Source organism: Hemibagrus wyckioides, linkage group LG23 (assembly GCF_019097595.1).
Source record: "Hemibagrus wyckioides isolate EC202008001 linkage group LG23, SWU_Hwy_1.0, whole genome shotgun sequence".
Taxonomy (NCBI): Eukaryota; Metazoa; Chordata; class Actinopteri; order Siluriformes; family Bagridae; genus Hemibagrus; species Hemibagrus wyckioides.
The window spans coordinates 9,516,992-9,535,746 of NC_080732.1; the positions used below are offsets into that span (position 1 = coordinate 9,516,992).

General features: G+C 36.8%; 2 protein-coding genes across 2 annotated transcripts; both read right to left on the reverse strand.

The window, feature by feature from the left end:
* Positions 1-853: 853 nt before the first annotated feature.
* Positions 854-6,699, reverse strand: LOC131344585 (GTPase IMAP family member 8). Its single transcript, XM_058376988.1, has 3 exons — positions 6,545-6,699; positions 2,358-3,138; positions 854-1,938 (listed from the first exon to the last, which is right to left on the reverse strand). The coding sequence occupies exons 1-2, from the start codon at positions 6,573-6,575 to the stop codon at positions 2,375-2,377; spliced, it is 795 nt and encodes a 264-aa protein (XP_058232971.1). The 5' UTR covers positions 6,576-6,699; the 3' UTR covers positions 854-1,938; positions 2,358-2,374.
* Positions 6,700-13,184: 6,485 nt separating this feature from the next.
* Positions 13,185-18,309, reverse strand: chmp4c (charged multivesicular body protein 4C). The gene is made up of 5 exons (XM_058377047.1): positions 17,946-18,309; positions 16,279-16,456; positions 15,308-15,416; positions 13,956-14,082; positions 13,185-13,855 (listed from the first exon to the last, which is right to left on the reverse strand). Exons 1-5 carry the CDS (start codon positions 18,178-18,180, stop codon positions 13,794-13,796), a joined length of 711 nt encoding a protein of 236 aa, XP_058233030.1. The 5' UTR covers positions 18,181-18,309; the 3' UTR covers positions 13,185-13,793.
* Positions 18,310-18,755: the final 446 nt, after the last annotated feature.

Genomic DNA, 18,755 nt, shown 5'->3' on the forward strand with positions numbered 1-18,755 from the left:
GGGATATTTGACATCACATGTCTGCAGCACCTGTATAACCACTTATTTATTGAAATCATTCCAAAATCTCAGAAAACTACAAACTACTTGCTGTTCTCTGCCCAACAGACATATTTGGCCAATGATGTCCTTATTAATTAAATATATACACAGTAGCATATACACCAACCAAGCATAACATTATGACCACCTGCCTAATATTGTGTTGGTCCCCTTTTGCTGCCGAAACAGCCCTGACCCGTCATGCACTGTGTATTCTGAGACCTTTCTATCAGAACCAGCATTAACTTCTTCAGCAATTGAGCAACAGTAGCTTGTCTGTTGGATCGGACCACACAGGCCAGCTTTCGCTCCCGACATGCATCAATGAGCCTTGGCCGCCAATGACCCTGTCGACGGTTCTCCACTGTTCCTTCCTTGGACCACTTTTGATAGATACTGATCACTGCAGACCAGGAACAGATATTGTTGCCCACCCACTAACAGGTGCCAGATAATTCACCTGTCAGTGTTCATAATGTTATGGCTAATTGGTGTATAATGGATATAGTAGCATATCCATTTGCTAAACATGGTATTAAAAATCAGGTTTAAATTCAGGTTCTAATGGATCATAAAAAATATATACAAATGCCTCTTTATCTATGTGTTCAAGTTGTTAAAAAGGTCCATGATTCAATGTCCACGATATAGCACAAATCTACATTTAACATTAAGTTACAGCAGTCACTTGTAGTGAATTGGTTTTTGGGTCGACTCATTCACACATTAAAATGAAAGATGAAAAAAGTTTCCATTATATCTGCTTTCAAATGTGCTAAAAGGAGCACAACAAATAGGAGAAGACACTAGATTGGATCACACTTTCTTTTAATTACAGAAATTCTACTGATTGCAAAACTACATCACAGAGACATGCAACTATTTAAACTGTTTCAACAATTGTTAATCAATTTATATATGAGCAGATATATTAAACTCCATCTGGAACTTATTGTTTAATACCATATATCTCATGACCTTCTCAATTTTATGTTTTTAATTAAATATAATCATCATATACCATCAGTGCATCAGCAATAATCTCTTCATTATTATTCACCGTTGGCTGTTTCACTGTTTGTCTTGGTGAAAGCTTTTCCATTGTCCAGTTTGACATTCTGTTGAATATTTATACTTGGTGCAATGAAAAGAGCCCTGCAATATACAGTTTAAATATACAGAAGTCAAAAGAAAAGAAAAATACAACAGTCAAAGAAAAGCGTTTTTTACTCCATTTAAAATGTTCCCCAAAAGTACATTTTAACAACAAACAATAAAAATATTTTTTTATATAATATAAAAAGCAAAACATTAATGTTTTTTCAAGTGTGGCTAAACAAAGGTTCACAATTCCATTGTAATAATAACAACAATAATAATAATACATCTAAACAAGAAGAATACAAATTATAGATTTCTGCCCTTCTTTCAGATGTATTACTATTGATCATGCTCATGGTGGTAATTGCAGGTTTTAGTCAAGGCACAAGTTTGGTTTAACTGTTTAAAAGAAAATGAGAAATATTGGGGTTTGTATCTAGGTTATACAATGTCCAGTAGCAGTTTTAACTCTAGATTTTGATACAGTAATGGCATACTAATACAAAAGAGAAAAAAACTAAAAGAAACTAAAAGTAAAAGAGAAAAAAAAGCAAAATTAAACGAACAACTAGTTTTTATAATAGTGTAAAAACTTCATTAGAGCAGATCAACTGATTCTTATTTTACATCCAGTATGTAAAATAAATACATCCCTTTGTGGTTTTAGGTAAATAAATAGTAATTTCCTGTAGCTGCAGATATTCACCAAATGGCTTCAGATAAAGGAATGTAATGAAGCAGCACAAATTCACTCTCTGGTCGCCATCTTTTTATCAGATACTTCTTCCATCAAATCTGTTGAAAAATCAGAGAGAAGAAAAAGATTAAAAATGATTTTATGGTGAGGAAAAATCCAGAGATCCAAGAAAATTTATATTTTCTAATAGAAAATAGAAAAATTTTACAATAGCAACTTAAGTCCCAAGAACTTATTCAGTTATTCCTTTTAAAGAATATACAGCAGCAAATAATGTGAATTATTTAGTAACTACAGTGACTTCACAGAGACATCTGTAATAAGGGCTGAACTAAGAACAGGTGCACAGAGGGAACAGACCAATGATAGATCAGGGGAGATAAAACCATAAATCAAAAAAGCACAAAAAATGTTAGGGGTAAAAGAAAACAACCCCTTATCTAAAAAGTGTTTTCACTTTACACACAGTAAAAAGTATTTATAGTACAATGCCAAACAATAAAAGGCATTAGCTTACTATGGGTACTCTCCGCATCAACAGTCCTGCACTGAGCTGAAGGAACAGTTCTGTTTGGGCCGAGCTCCAAGCTCACGCTTCTCTTTCATCTCTTTTGGGTTTGAGTTCTCATCAGTAGCTTCAGCTGTATCCTGATTCTGCACTTTTTCCTCCTCTGTCATGGGTCTGAAGTGCCCTCCCTCCTCAGCTACCATCTTTTCCACCTTCTCAATCAGTTGTGGGACCTGTGTGTGCTCTCCGAATGTGTCATTGTTGATGACATGGTATCTCTTCTTGCACTTGTCCATCACCCACTGCAGTGCACTACCCTGACGATGGATGTGTCTCTCAATTGGCATGTTCTTCAGCACCTCGGCCCATGTAAACACCACCACGGTGTGCCTCCACACAGCCTCACCAAACAGCACCAAGTTCTCCTCGATTCTCGCCCGGTCCATTTCTGTGAACATGCCTACAGGAATGACAAGCAGGAAAGCATGTGGCCCCGGAGGGCACATACCCAGGCTTCGAGCCATCTCCTGTTGATAAGCTGTTGGAGTGGTCTGAGCTGAAAACCACCCTGGCGTGTCCACAATAGTCAGCTTGCGACCGTTGCGCTCTGCATCACGTTTCACAGAGAATTCAGCCGCTCGTTCTAGCCGAAACTCTTCACGCCCAAGGATAGTGTTTCCAGTCAGGCTTTTCCCAGGCCACCGCCAGCCCAAAAGGATAAGCCGCAGCTCAGAGAGATGGTTGGAAGCAGCTAATGTTTTTTCCTCTTCAGAGTTAAAATTATCATTACCTGTAAGAAAAAATGTATTTGTGATGCTGCAAGCAAATATGAAGGCATTTAATCATCCAATTCATTTTTAAAAATCGAATAGTAGTAAGTGTGATGGGCTTGTTATTACAACTATGTTGCCTGCAACTCAAAATGTAATGATCATAATCTCAAAATTGCAAAATCTGCTGAAATGATTAGTCCACCGATCAGGAACCTATTATGTTTAGAGTAATCACTGCATTAGATGTCACATTACTATTAGGGCATCCCTGTGAATACATGAAAAAATATTAAAATGAAGTCCATATTAAAAGTTCATTGCATCAGTGTTTAGGTAGACTATTGCACACTTTCTGAAATATCCATTAGCAACAACATGGGGTTTAACAGAACACTGAATATTGAAGTTTAACTTAGCGTGTACCTTCCTGTCTATACCAAGCCTTTTGTTCTGTGTTTAGCTACTCCAGTTCTTGATATTGTTCTGTCCCAAAGTCCTGTCCTGTCTTCATCATCTTCTAAACGCATGACCTCTGCCTGTTTATCATTTCTAATTAATTCTGATCCAAGTTTTGGATATGTCTACCTGTTCTTTACAACTGCCTCAGCTCTCAGTATATGACAGAAAACTTTGCTAATAACATCTGCCATTACATCTGTCAGTTGGTGACAGCAAGGAATTGGTGCCTATAATGAACTCAGAAACTACAGTGACCTAATAGTTCATCATGGGCCCTTGATTGCTGTTGTAGAAAGGACCTTAATTAGTTCAGTTACATTATTAACTGTCCAGTGTCACCCAAATGAGGATGGGTTCTCTTCCGAGCCTGGTTCCTCTCAAGGTTTCTTCCTCATATCATCACAGGAAGTTTTTCCTTAATTCTCTCTAATTCTCTGTTTCTCTTTTTTTGTAAAGCTGCTATGAGACAATGTCCATTCTAAAAGGCGCCATACAAATAAATTGAATTGATTTGAATTGAATTGAATTAATAACACAGATGTAGCAGGAAGGCAACAGGAGCACAGCCAGGATGACAATGCCGCAATTTAACTCCCTCCATTTCCCAAAGGGGACTTTCATGTTGACAGGGCAGCTTCCTCAATGAAGAACCAGCAAGATGCCAGTATGGCCTTTTTTGTTCTTCTTCTTCAGCCATTCAGATGACAATTTACTGGTATGCTGAGGCCGCTGGACAGAGGGCCTTACATTTGTCAGAAGAATATATAATGTATAGAAGTATATGATATAACTCTGGTACATGATATTCAAAAAGCATGATGTTCAGTGTTCAGGACACCTAACCATCACACACACACTCTCACACACACACATATACATATATATATATATATATATATACTACTCACAAAAAGTTAAGGATATTCGGCTTTTTGGTGAAATTTCAGGATGCACCTAAAATGCACTATAACCTTTACAGGTGAACTTATTTTGACCATCTCTACAATTTTGAATGCACATGTCCAACTGTTCAGTGTTTCAGTACTTTTTGCATAACTTACTGTTCTCTAACAAGGTGCTTAACGGCAAAATTCACAACAGGTGTTTGATCCATGAATCGACCAGTAAATTTTCTGGTTCAATTAGAATTGGTATTTAAACAGTCCTCTTCATCATGCTGTTCACATTTTGACATCATGAGAACAAGACAACACCTAACAACTGATCAACAGTACCTCGCCATTGTGAGGCTTCAAACAGGATGTTCTCAGAGGGAAGTGGACACTGAGCTTAGGGTGTCACAGAGTTTCATCAGCAGGTTGCGACAGAGATACAGAGAGACTGGAAGAATCATAGACAGGCATTGAAGTGGACGTTCTTCAGCCACATCCCACGTTGATGACTGCTTCATTGAGAACAGTGCCCTGCGGAACCGGATGATGAATGCCACTCAACTCCAGGCACATTTAAGGGAGGTGAGAAGCACCCAAGTGTCACGTCAGACCATTCGAAACTGTTTACATCAGCGGGCTAGACGACCTGCAAGGGTCACCAGGCACAGGCGTCGGGCCAGGAGCATTTACGCTGGACGAGGGACCAGTGGGCCTCAGTGCTATTCTCTGATGAAAGTCGATTCACGTTGAACAGAAATGATGGCCGCCAACGATGTTGGAGACGTCAAGGAGAGCGCTATGCATCAGCCACTGTTGTGGTGGTGTTACAGTCTGGGCAGGTGTTTCTACTCAATACAGAACTGCCCTACATCTTGTGAATGGTACAGTGACAAGCCAATACTATCTGAATAACATCATTAATTCAGTCATTGTGCCCCTGCATGAACACCACAGACCAAATTTCATCTTCATGGACGACAATGCTCCATCTCATCGAGGTCGCATCATTAGGGAACGGCTGCTGGAGGCTGGGGTACCTCAAATGGAGTGGCCTGCACTTTCTCCAGACCTGAATCCCTTAGAAAACCTATGGGATCAGCTGAGTCGCCGTGTAGAGGCTCGTAACCCTGCACCCCAGAACCTCAATGACCTGAGGGCCGCCCTTCAAGAAGAGTGGAATGCTATACCACAGCAGACAATAAGTCGACTCGTGAACAGCAAGAGACGTCGTTGTCAAGCTGTAATTGATGGTTAATGGCACATGACAAATTATTGAGACATTGACATTTTTTGTTGTGGTATACCCTCCACTGTTGTTGGCTTGTGTTTCAATAAATTGTTTGAGATAAGGAAATCACTATTGCATGCTTCTACTTAAATGCCCTACTTTCAAGATATAATATCACTGTAGCGTGAACTTTTTACATTTTCCAGAAATTTCACCCAAAAGCCAAATATACTTAACTTTTTGTTAGTAGTGTATATATATATTCACCTAATTTATGTATTAATTTATGTAAGAATGTACATATTCTTAAAGTAAGACAATAATCATTTACAAACAGATGTGAAAGGTAAAGTACGTTTTTCATTTCCCAGAAGCTATGAGGAAATAGTTCAATAAAGTAAGCTGTGCTGGGATGACATCAGCAAAAAACAAATATATTATAAAAAAAAAAGTAAATAAAAGCGTCGATTTCAAAACATCTGCTATAATAAAGAAACTTGATAACGTTAATCATCCTGGGCCAGAAGACTAAAGTTAGCCAAATGTACACTACATAAACGCGTTGTTAATGATAAATATTTCATCAGCTTCAGTTGCATCAAATCACCGAGCGAACAATATCAGATAACTGACTCACAGGCATTCTCACTGCCTTTTAATATAAATAATAATAATAAAAAAAACTCGGTTTATTAGCCAGGGTAAGTGTAAAACTGGCAGCTGAAACTGAAATGTGTCAGTTTCGGTGTCAAACTCACACAGCGACCTATAGAGAGTGTTTTTTTCTATTGATTTAACCCCCACATTTGCTAATATTATAAAGTCTTTATTTTCAGCACTTACCAGATAATTCTGTTGATTGGTAAGATTCCATTATAGTGTTTTAATTCTTTAGGTTTATTGTTTCTTTATTCTGAGCAGAGAGACTTCCTGGTTGATGGGTTGGCAAAGCGTGTCAGCCTGTGGGTGTGGTTTATTCCTTTAACACACACACACACACACACACACACACACACACACACACACGTACAGCCGAGTGAACGTTAGACGAGTTCAGTTTCACGCAAGTTGCGCAGCTCGAGCCACGCGTGTTGTCACTACTCGAGCCGTACCGGAAACACGATTTGAACTGCGCATGCGCGGAAACTCCAAAATTGCTGCCAAATGCTTTCTCTTCAAAGGAGAAATTCCTGACAGTTCTGCAGATCGTTGGAAGGTGAGACGGGCGTGAGTCAGTGAATAAATAAATTGAATAAATAAATATTTTGTGTGTTTCTTAGATGCAGACATTTGTTAAAGTATGCTGAAATAAGTAGAACAGTTAAGTAGAACATGAAGGATGGGAGGAATTCATTCATTTATGAATAAATAAATTGAATATAAATAAATAGAAAGCTGTTTAATCTGCTCCCCGACGACAAGAAAACAAACATTATAACTGGAGGGGACTTCAGTTGTGTTTTGGACCCTTATTTAGACCGATTGTTTTCCTGTCCCCCACCCAAAATTACAGCACCTCAAATTTTATCAAAAATTTAATCAAATCTAGGAATCTTGTCAGGTTAATAATTCACTTCTGAGACCGAAACAAACGCAGTTTGAATTAGGAGACAAGCCAGAGAAGCTGTTAGCATGGCAACTTAAAAGCTCTTAAGCTACTTGGTCAATCTCTAGAATGAAATCAAATTCGGGTGTTTTGCTTACCAACCCTAAGGACATCAACAACAGGTTTAGAGAGTTCTATAGGGACCTTTATTCCTCAAAATGTAATGTTATACAATCTGACCTAGATATCTTTTTTGACTCTCTGGATAATCCAAAGCTCAGCGATTCAGCTAGAGAAGAATTGGACTGTTTTTGTTAGATTTTACCACAGAAGAACTACTTTCGGCCATTAAATCATTTGCTTCCAGGAAGGCCACGGGGCCTAATGGATTTTCTAACTAATATTCTAAAACATTTTCAGATTTATTAACTCCACTCTTACTCAGAATGGTCTGTCATTCTGCAGAAGAAAAGACATTACCTACAACTCTGAATGAGGCCAACATCTGTCTCTTACTGAAAAAAGGGAAAGAACACAGTGACCCTGCCAGCTACAGGTCAATTGCTCTTCAAAATGTTGATAGAAAATGTATTCCAAAGATGCTGGCAAACAGATTAAGTAAACATCTCACATCTATTATTCATCCTGATCAGACCAGGTTCATCCCAGGAAGGTTTTCCTTTTTTAATGTTAGACAACTCCTTAATACAATATATGCAGATCATGGCAAGACTAATCAAACAGCTATTATATCCGAAGATGCACAGAAGGCTTTCGATCAAATAGAATGGCTGTACTGTATATGCTCAAGTCCTTATAGCATTTTGGCATCTGTGAATTATTCATCTCTTGGGTAAAAATCATCTATAGTCCATTGTGCTCGATTTTGACTAACAGTGACAAGTCAGCTTTATTCCCTCTACATCTTTCAGTCCAACAAGGCTGCCCTCTTTCACCCACTCTTTTGGCTATTGCACTGGAGCCACTTGCTTTAAAAATCAGAGGTCACCCTGAAGGCCTAACAGTGAGAGGCATTGAAACACTCATTAGCCTATACATTGATGATATACTGTTATATCTGCGAAATGTAGAAAAATCTGTTTTGTTGGAATTGATTAATTCATTTAGATTGTCAGGTTACACCATCAACTGGACAAAAAGTGAAAACTCTCCCTTTACCTACGATTGGCCGTATCAGCTCTGTCCAAATAGTGTCCCTTCCCAGATTTCTTTATCTGTGTCAAAATATACCTATCTTTCTCACATCTGCATTTTTCAAAACCTTGGATTCAGTTATTCTTTCCAATATCTGGAACTATAAAACCCCCATCATATCTAAAGCTCACCTGCGAAAGCACAAATCTAAGGGTAGGCTCGGCCTTCGACTGTTTAGACGGTACTATTGGGCTGCTAATGCAAGGGCATTAATATATCGGAACACCTGCAGCACAATGGATTACACCCCGATTCCCCTTTAGGTTTAAAAATGGAGGCTAATTTAGTTGGTAACTCTTCCTTGCAGGCTTTGTTGTTTTCTAAGCTGGGTAAACCTAATACCCTTGTTAACCTAAGATATATAAAAAGAGACTCTATCAGAATTCTTAACCAGATCAAGAAGGTGCTTAATATACCAGAGACTTTTGTAAGAACTCCCATTTGTTTTAAGCACTCTTTCCTGCCACCATGGTCAGACAAATGCTACCAGGCCTGGAGTAGGAGTGAACTACCAGGATTTTTAAATGAATGGTAGATTTGCCTCCTTAGGGACAATTGTTAAGGACAAATTCCAGCTTCCCAATTCACATTTTTCCCTGGTATTTACAAGTCAGGCATTGTGTCAGAGGTAAAATAAACAATTTTGAAAATATGCCAATACAACATCCTTTTATTGATGTCTTGGTGCACCCCCCTGACTCCAGACAGATGATCTCATTGTTTGTATCTGCTTTCACCCATTATGTTAAAATATCTACTGATCATCAGCGAAAGGCCTGGAGTAGTGAGTTGGGCTTTGACCTGTCTAAATCCATGTGGATTGAAATCATGGCCAGAATACATTCCTGTTCCATTAATAGTAGACACCATTTGAGTCAGTTTAAAGTCGTACACTGTCTTCACTACTCCAAATCCAAACTACAAGATTTATCAATCTGTTTCAGCTCAATGTGTGACAGGTTTAAAATTTCAGAGGGTGACTTGTCACACACTTTCTGGCATTGTCATACAATTGCAGGATACTGGTCGGACATTTTTTCTTGGTTTTCCAAAGCATATGGCAAAGATATTAGTCCACATGCTGAATTAGCAATCTTTGGCTGTTTAGAATCTACGCTGCATCTACATAAAGCCTTAAAGAAATCTCTGATGCTCGGTATGAAAACCACCAAGAGACTAATTTTAACATATTGGAAATCTCACTCTCCTCCATCTTTTCAAAGGTGGATTTTGGAAATGATGTCTGTTATCCATATGGAAAAACTAAGGTACACACGATCCAAATCCTTGGGAAAATGTACACATATTTGGGGTCCATTTCTTGAAAGATAGGACCGCTGTTCATACTTAAATGTTCACAACCTACTGATGCATGTTGTACATTTATTGTACCCTCTTGGCAGCTCATTTATTTATTTATTTATTCATTTTTAATTTTTATTTGTATCTATTTTTATTTTTCTTAGGGTATGTGCTCAATTGTTTAATAATGTTATTTTTGGTGTGTTTCTTTCAGGTACTGTGTTAAATGTGTAGTTGTTATGTTTTCAGTCTGTTGGTTGTTATTAAAATGTACAATTAATAAATATAATATTAAAAAAATTATCTTGTGTGTTTCTTTTTCTAGAACATCTTTAGAAAATTAAATATTAAATGTTAAACACACACACACACACACACACACACTTATATACACATCTGTATTACCCAAATGGAGTCTAACAAATGTAAAATATTTCATGTATTTTTTTTAATTTAATCTTATTTAATCAATATAATTTAATTGATATATTAAGTGTATTTATATCAAGAGAATCAAGAACTATTACGGCACGGATCGGGTAGTGTCAACAACACATTATAACATATATTATTAATAGTATTATAACAACAGTATTGTAAATACCTGAAACAGCTGTAAATTCAATTCAGTTCAATTCAATTTTATTTGTATAGTGCTTTTAACAAAGAGCATTGTCTCAAAGCAGCTTTACATGAGAAACAACATAAGAAAACAACAAACATATAAACAGACAAACAGTCCTAGATGTTATCCCAAGTGAGCAAGCCTGAGGTGACTGAGGCAACTGTGGCAAGGAAAAACTCCCTTAGATGGTATGAGGAAGAAACCTTGAGAGAAACCAGACTCAAAAGGGAACCCATCCTCATTTGGGTGACAGCGGAATGTGAGATAACATTGTGCATTTATGTGTAGTCAATTGTGTGATGCCGATACAGCATGTGTAAAATATTATGTAAATTAATAAGGAGGTTGTTGTTTTCCAACAGCGTTGCTTTGAATACCCCAATCCTCACAAAGCAGAACCCGGCTGGAGCTGGTCCATCTCCGGATGCCACTGGAGCCGGCACAGTCTCTGTATGCCTCGGGATGGGTAGAAGAAGGGAAACAATGGAAAAGAATTAGCGTAGCTGTTGATAATGTGCATTTAATCAGATGTATTGGAGCACAAGGTTATGGGATGTGTTAAATGTATGCCAGGCTGAAGAGATAAGTCTTTAGTCTACGTTTAAACTGTGAGACTGTGTCTGAGCCCCGAACACTGTCAGGAAGACTATTCCAAAGTTTAGGAGCTAAATACGAAAATGCTCTACCCCCTTTTGTGGACTTTGATATTCTGGGAACTACTAGAAGTCCGGAATTTTGTGATCTTAAAGAGTGTAGTGGATTGTAACGTGTTAGAAGATATGTTCGAGCTAAACCATTTAGAGCCTTGAACATAAGTAGTGCTAATTTATAGTCAATTCTAAGTTTAACGGGTAGCCAGTGCAGGGATGATAATATTGGGGTTATATGATCATATTTTGACCTGGTAAGAACTCTGGTGGCTGCATTCTGAACAAACTGTAGCTTGTTTATTGAAGATGCAGGACAAACACCTAGTAATGCATTACAATAGTCCAGTCTGGTGGTCATGAATGCATGAACTAGCTTTTCTGCATCAGATACAGATAAAATGTTCCTAAGCTTGGCAATATTTCTAAGATGGAAGAAGGCTGTTTTTGTAATATTGGAAATATGATTTTCAAAGGACAAGTTGCAAGTCTAATATTACGCCCAGGTCTTTCACTGTTGAGTAAATCGTTTCGTCATACCTCAGACAGGAAGCAGATGCATTTCCGCACATGTACAGTACAAATTGTGTTACTGGTAAGGATTGAGTAGTGACATGTGTCATTATGTGATCTTCCGTCCTCCAAAATGTCTGTAGCAAGAAGTGTTAAACCAAAACTCTAGAGAGTTGGAATAAATTGACAAAAAGATCAATGCAACTGATCTTGAAAGGCTACAAAAAAAAAAAAACACTTTGTGAGAAAGGTATGGAATATAAAAACATTGAATGTTTTCAAACATTGAATTAGAATGTTTTATTTATTTCAATTCATTTCAATTCAATTTATTTGTAGCGCTTTTAACAATGGACATTGTCTCAAAGCAACTTTTCACATAGAAACACAGAAAAAAAAAAGTTTAAAGTTAAGTTCCTAGTTATTTTATCGCAATTTTATCCCTATTTGCTTCCCTAGTGAGCAAGCCTGTGGTGACTGTGGCAAAGAAACCTTGAGAGGAACCAGACTCAGAAGGGAACCCATCCTCATTTGGGTGACGCTGGACAGTAAATAATGTAAATGTGTCCTTTCTGCAACAGCAACCAAGAGCTCTTGAGGAACTATTAGGTCAGTGTAGTTTCTCAGTTCATTATTGACTTAGCACTAATTCCTTTCTGTCACAAGCTGACAGATGCAACAACAGTTCAGAGACAGTGTGATAATCTCCAAGTTCTATCCACAGCAGTCCCTTGGGTCACAGGCTGTCCACGGAGATCTATCCCCAGCAGCAGTGAGCACCATCAAGATGTTTCTTTTTTTTCCTCTTCATCCTCAGGCTCTAACAAATGCCTAAAAATGTTTTGCCACATGTAATAATTTGTGCTAATATTATTATATTATATTATTATAGTATTATAATACAAAAACAACAGTAACCTAGTTGCATAAGTGTGCACACCACTGAACAAATACTTTCTTGAAGTTCTTGAAGTGCCTTTTGAATTTGTTATACCACTCAGGGATCTCCTGATAATTGGTACAAGATAATTGGACCTCATTATTCTGTTTCTATCCTATTATTTCAATTTTTTGTTTTTTTAGCATAATCTAATAAGGAGCAGGATGGGTTTTCATTTCACTGTTTTTATGCTGTATAAAATTGTGTATGTAAATTGAATATGTAAAATCTGGGAAACTGCAGACTGCTCTAGTACTACAGTATAATGTTAATAGTATTACAGGTTTGTCAGGGTGACACCAATTAAGGAATGGCATATTAATTGGAATGAATCAATAATCAAGGTTTTTCTTTGACTTTTAAGGAAAAAATGGCCTATGTCAATACTTTATTTCAACAAAAAAGTCATTTAACTTATGTTGACTTGACATTAGAACAAAAACTTTATTTTATAAGGTATATTAGAGTAAGCATTTACAAACATTTATGTAGGGGTAGCTCAAGTGTGATCTAAGCCTCTATAGTACTAACAGTACCATTAAGAAAGCATTACCAAAAGGCAAACTTAACAAATATTACATGAACTTGCTTATCCTTATCTTATTGCTTTGTACTGTAAGTTATAAAGAATTGATAAACAACTTATGTCTGTTCAGGTGCTTTGTGCACTTTACGACATAACAATGACAATCCCATACATTAACACTTTTTATTTTATGACACTGAGCAATTCCACACAAACATGAAGCGTATTATGAAAAGTAAAAGTTGTCATTGCTCTTTAGATCAGTGTGTACAGTAATTACTCTGGTTGTTACACTTTCCTGTAAATTTATAATCATATATGATTGGTGTATCCACATGGAATACCAAAATTCAATATCTATGTATGTCTTTTTAACTGGATCGGAAGCACATTTACTACCAGTAACAATGTTACTTTTGTTCATTAACTGACAGGCAGTGAAAAAAAACTTGTTAAAACAACTTTTAATTGGACAAATTTGAACACTTTGATTGAAAAATTATTAAATAAAAAACAAAACAAATAAAATAATTTGCTTTTCAGACCAGTTATAGTGTCCTCCCTTTATTGTTGCCCATCAACCCTTAAATGACATGCTATTTACAAGCAATTCTCTACAATCCTTCATTCAGCCGATACTTCATTTTTACAATAAATGTGTTTTACAATATGTGTTGTCAAAAGTGTGGAATTTGGAATTTCATTATGTCCTGAAATCTTAAACTATCAGCCTTTTCCCAGCCCAGTGTGCATGGTATATGTGTGTGTTTTTGGATGACTAAGAAGCCCAGGCTGCTAACATCTTCATGTCATCTTCATCCTCCCCTCTTTTCTTAGTTGCTGTTGAATAAAAACAAAAAGATCCATTGGCAATGCTCTTAGTAATGTTTTCAGTGTGGTTTCGACTCAGCATAACTGAGTAAAGTACAGAGATTCTTACTTGTACGATGACTAGGTCTCGTGCTGGGTAGTTTGGATGCTGGTACACTGGGCAGCCTGCCCATGTTTTTCATACTTTCCTCAAGTTCTTCCTGCTCCAGCTCTTTCAGCTCAGCCAACAACTCATCCTAAATAGACAGACAGGAGAAATGGAATAGCAGGAATTACTTAAGCCAGTCCACATACCTGGAGAACTAAATTTCCATCTGTCTTATGTATTTCTAAATATCGTATGAAGTAAATATACTCTCTGATAATTAACTGTATAATAGTATTTCTTGCCCCTTCTACTATACCCAATGATGGTTGGTTTTTATAGAATGGGAAGCTGAAATATAATATCTATCAATAACTCAACAATAAAATTATTAGGGGGCGAAAATGCATAATATGACAAGGACAAAAAGACAGTCATGCATCTGCAGTCATTGATGTTTATGCGTTTAAAATTTATAATATTCTACTGGGTTCATGCCACTGAATATTAAAATGGTGAAGAGAAACATGGTAACACTGTAATAAAAACAAAGAACAACAAAAAAAACACTAAACAGACTTGTGTAACTGCTACTTTGAGTAGATAATATGTTAATCTGCTGTTACTTTCTCCTTCAAAGACATTTTGGGAAAAAAGGATGATGTGAAATCCTTGTTCTTGTTCATTACACTTTTTTTTTTACTATTGCTACTGTATTTTTCTGTACTTTTATATGTGCACCTTCTCAGTCACTGCTACCTATGTATTACAAATGTATCCATGAGGTGGGCAGAAAAATATCAATGGAAATAAACTCTATGGGGCATTTCTCTTTGTGTACTCACGAAATACAAATGTCACTGATACATGAATCTACAGTCTGGGCTAAAAAGAAATGAACCCCACCACTCTTTTTAATACCACTATGTATTTTTTTCATTTTATAATATTCATTGGTTGGGCTTATCCACGTTCTGTGGACACCCCTGGCCCTTTGCATTACACTGCCTCAGCTGGCTTGCCTTCTTTCCATAGTGCATCCTGGTACCATTTCTTCCCCACATAAGCAGCTCACACACCCGGCCAGTCAAAAGATGTAAGAGAAAACTTGCCCATTGTCCCTGCTTCCAACTCATTAACTTCGAGAACTGACTGTTCACTTGCTGCCTAATATATACTACCCCTTGACTGGTGCCATCATAAACGTTATGAGCTAATAAACAAGACAATAATTGATATTCACATCACCTGTCAATGGTTTTAATATTATGACTGACTGGTGTGTATTTTTTCCACCATTATGCTTTTATGCATCATGGTACAATAGATTACCACAGATTAGGAGAAACACATGACTGTATTATTGATGGTGGTACCTCATCAAACTGATCTCCGAAAGGCTGTGAAATAGCATCACTAATTTCCTGAGCTATTTGCTGTTGCTCTGTGATATCCTCCAAGAGAGAGTCAATATTATCCATATCTCTGAAAAACACAGAAAAAAGGTCAAGGTGAATGACCGACTCTGGAACAATTTTCATATAGTAACATTTTCATAGTGAAATTATAATTCACTGTGGTAAATACATTCAGTGTAGAACTGTACAATATGAACCAAAACATCCAATTTTAATTACTGTACTATGTGTTTGCAATCATATTGCAATTTGTTATAGCAAGCTGGTGAATTCTTGGTACGTTACAGTTAAAGCCTGGCCTATGTTAATGTAACTAATTGCTTTTTTTTTTTTAAATCCCAAATGGGGGCCAAACAAAGTTAATCTGAACGACCTACAATATACTACAATTCTACATTTTGATCCTGATGGAAGTAGCCTTTTTCAGTGTAATTCCACCCCTATCCACAGGGTATGAAGGATTACTGAACGGCTTGATTAGGTTTAAAAATGCTTATAAACAAAAGTTATGTCATGTAGTATGTCTGCCACAATCCAACACCCTTGGGTGTGCAGTGGTGTTTTACCACCATGATCAAACACCAACTAAAAGAATATCTGCTGAAAAAAGTTGTTCATCTCAGCAGTACAGATCCAGAGAACAGTGCAAAGGTACACTGCAGCTGATCTGATAGCTCGTTGTGGCCTAACACATTAAGACATTTTATGTCTTATGTCTTTTTTCTACAATTTCTTGCCTATTTTTTTATATAAATATTGCATTATACACAAATAAACAATTATAGCTTCTTGCAACTTACATGCATTTTGTAATAAACAGATTATGCCATTAAAGCAATAAGTAAAAAGCAATAATAAGCAGTTTACTTGAGATTTACATATATTTGCAATGTTTCTGTCTTGTCACTTGATGGTTGATGGTTTCTTACATTTTTTCATGGACTCCTTTGATAGCTTTAGCAGCCATGCTCATGTTTTTCAGGACCTCTGTGTTTGTGTTGGCATTCTCTAGTGCCTCCCGCTGAAACTCAATGGTGGACAACGTCCCATCAATCTGAGTCAGCTGCTGCTCAAGACGTTTCTTCCTCTTCAGAGCCTGAAGTGCAGCTAGGTGGTAATAATAATAATGACAAAGATGAAACACCATAAATTTTACATTTGCAGGCCTTGAAGTCAGAAAATGGAAAATGTGAATATAAAAGTATAGTTATCGAGGGCCACTGCCTCCCAAGGCCCATCCCTCTGGCCTGACCTTACTTCTTGTGACTAAATAGCACAGCTATAACTAAGGGTGGGACAACATACTGATTAATGCATTGAATTGTACAACGTTAAGGAAGTAATTGTGCCATTAACCTAGCATTGTTGATAATGTCACCTTAAAATATAGACATGCCCCTTGAAACAGGCAAATGTTTAAAATGGGTTACCTTACTTTATAAAGAACAAACAGATGACAATAGAAGGAAATGATAAATTTAATATTGTTTTAATAATCTACAAAGGATTAAGAGCAGGCATGTTTTCTTATCAAAAAACAAACAAACAAACAAAACTAATGCTGCAGTTCTGTCTAAACCAAGTGAGCACTTATCTTGAAATTCTAGGGGAATTCTAGGGGAATAGCTTTTCAGGACTTTTACATATTAGCAAATCTTAGCACACTAACAATGAAATATAAAATATACTAATTCAAGAATCTAAATTTCTGAACATGCATGTTCAACAGATTTTAACACAAACAATCGGACGTAATTAATGACAAATGAAGCATTTACTCTTCTACATATTCGGAATTATGGATGAAACTGAAGATATTTTCTCAGCATTAAATACGAATTTTGAAACCACACTAAGAGAGTGACAGTGCAAGGTGTGATTAAGGTTGGAATATGAAAAGACTCTAGACCAGCAAGATGTTTTGGGTGCAACTGAAGGTGTGTCAAATGAGGCAAAGAAGAGAACTGTGTCAGCCAGGGTGTTGCACACACACCTACTGTACTGCTAACTGCAGCTCAAAACAATGATTATAATTACAGTATTAATGGGTGTAAGTATGATTACGCAGAACATTTAAAAAATAAAAATATAATTCTTGTTTTCATATTTCAATGAAATAATTTTGAATAATATTTTAGTGAATAAAAATGATTCAATTTATTGCAAGAATAGTGCATTTGAATTAACTGTACCTTTTCTTGCCACTGTGATGGTAAAATAAAGGGCTTTTATACCTTCATAATACCGCTTTCACAAGAAAATGTGGATATAATGCATCTTTATTGAAAATATTCACTCTAATGGTCCTAAATGTGGATACTTCAGTGTACCACCCGAGGGAGTACAGGAGCAGTTTACCCTCCTTTTTTTAACACCGAGAATAAATATAATAATATTAAACGGATTTTAGTTTACGTGTAAGACGTATTCAGTTCATTTTTCTTTACTTTTTCCCACTTTCTCATGAAAATGAATTGTGGTCTGTCTGATTTTGTAGAGCAGGTGCCTTGTGGCAGATATTTGGTTGTGCATGGGGAATAACTGAAAAGCGTTTACATTCACAATTAAGCTACTAAACCCACAATTTAACGTTTACCTCTTTTGTTTTTTGTGCCGTTCTTCTTTGCAATCATTATTTCCTGCTCGATTTTCTTCTCGAGATACTCCTGTTTCTTGGTGAGCATTTCCTCGGTCTCGCGCAGTTTATGAATCGCCTCCTGAGGCGTCGGGCCTGAGCGCGAGCGGTGTTTCCCCTTCGAGCTCGAGCTGTAACTCGATTTACTTCCAGAGGAACTCGAAGTCCTCTTAAACAACTTAGCAACTTTACTCATTGCGGCTGCTTTCTGATATCTGCGTTATTTTCCCTCTGTCTGTTATATCCAGAAGGTTTTAGCCTAGTGACTGCGGTTAAGAGTGGACATTCCTGACTGTCCACTTTCCAAATTCAACTCTAAACAACGACACACCTGAATGACGTAGAAACCTGAAACAGGGGCGGACGCATGTGATAGCGAGACGTTTCTTTAAAGCTGCTTTGTTTTCAATCACAACAGAGCAGTAACTTTTGTCATGTGTCATACGATCCATTTGTTGCCTTTCAGGGAATGATCAAATATGATTTAATCTAAAGTTTTTAAAAAACGGTTTGTTATAAATTTGGAAAATGCTGAAGACTTTCTAAACCCTGTTACTGTAGTTATTGCTGTAAGAAATTAATTAATAATCTAATTAATAATGCATCATAAAATTTAATGTTATGTTATTTAATGTAATGTTATGTTATTGAATGTAATGTTGCCTAGGCAGTCATCTTAATATGGACTTAATTTTAATCTACTGTTCTTAGTCTACCATATTCATCCGGTAATATAATACTGTAGGTTGATAATAAAACTGGTGGAGATTT

What these genes read in the sequence shown, in the direction of transcription:
- LOC131344585 (XM_058376988.1), bottom strand. Translation starts at nt 6,575, where the DNA reads ATGGAATCTTACCAATCAACAGAATTATCTG. An exon ending in CCAATCAACAGAATTATCTG is followed by an intron (nt 3,139 to 6,544) that starts GTAAGTGCTGAA and finishes TTTTTCTTACAG; the next exon opens with GTAATGATAATTTTAACTCT.
- chmp4c (XM_058377047.1), bottom strand. Translation starts at nt 18,180, where the DNA reads ATGAGTAAAGTTGCTAAGTTGTTTAAGAGGACTTCGAGTTCCTCTGGA. An exon ending in TCGGAGATCAGTTTGATGAG is followed by an intron (nt 14,083 to 15,307) that starts GTACCACCATCA and finishes CTGTCTATTTAG; the next exon opens with GATGAGTTGTTGGCTGAGCT. An exon ending in GAGACCTAGTCATCGTACAA is followed by an intron (nt 13,856 to 13,955) that starts GTAAGAATCTCT and finishes TTTATTCAACAG; the next exon opens with CAACTAAGAAAAGAGGGGAG.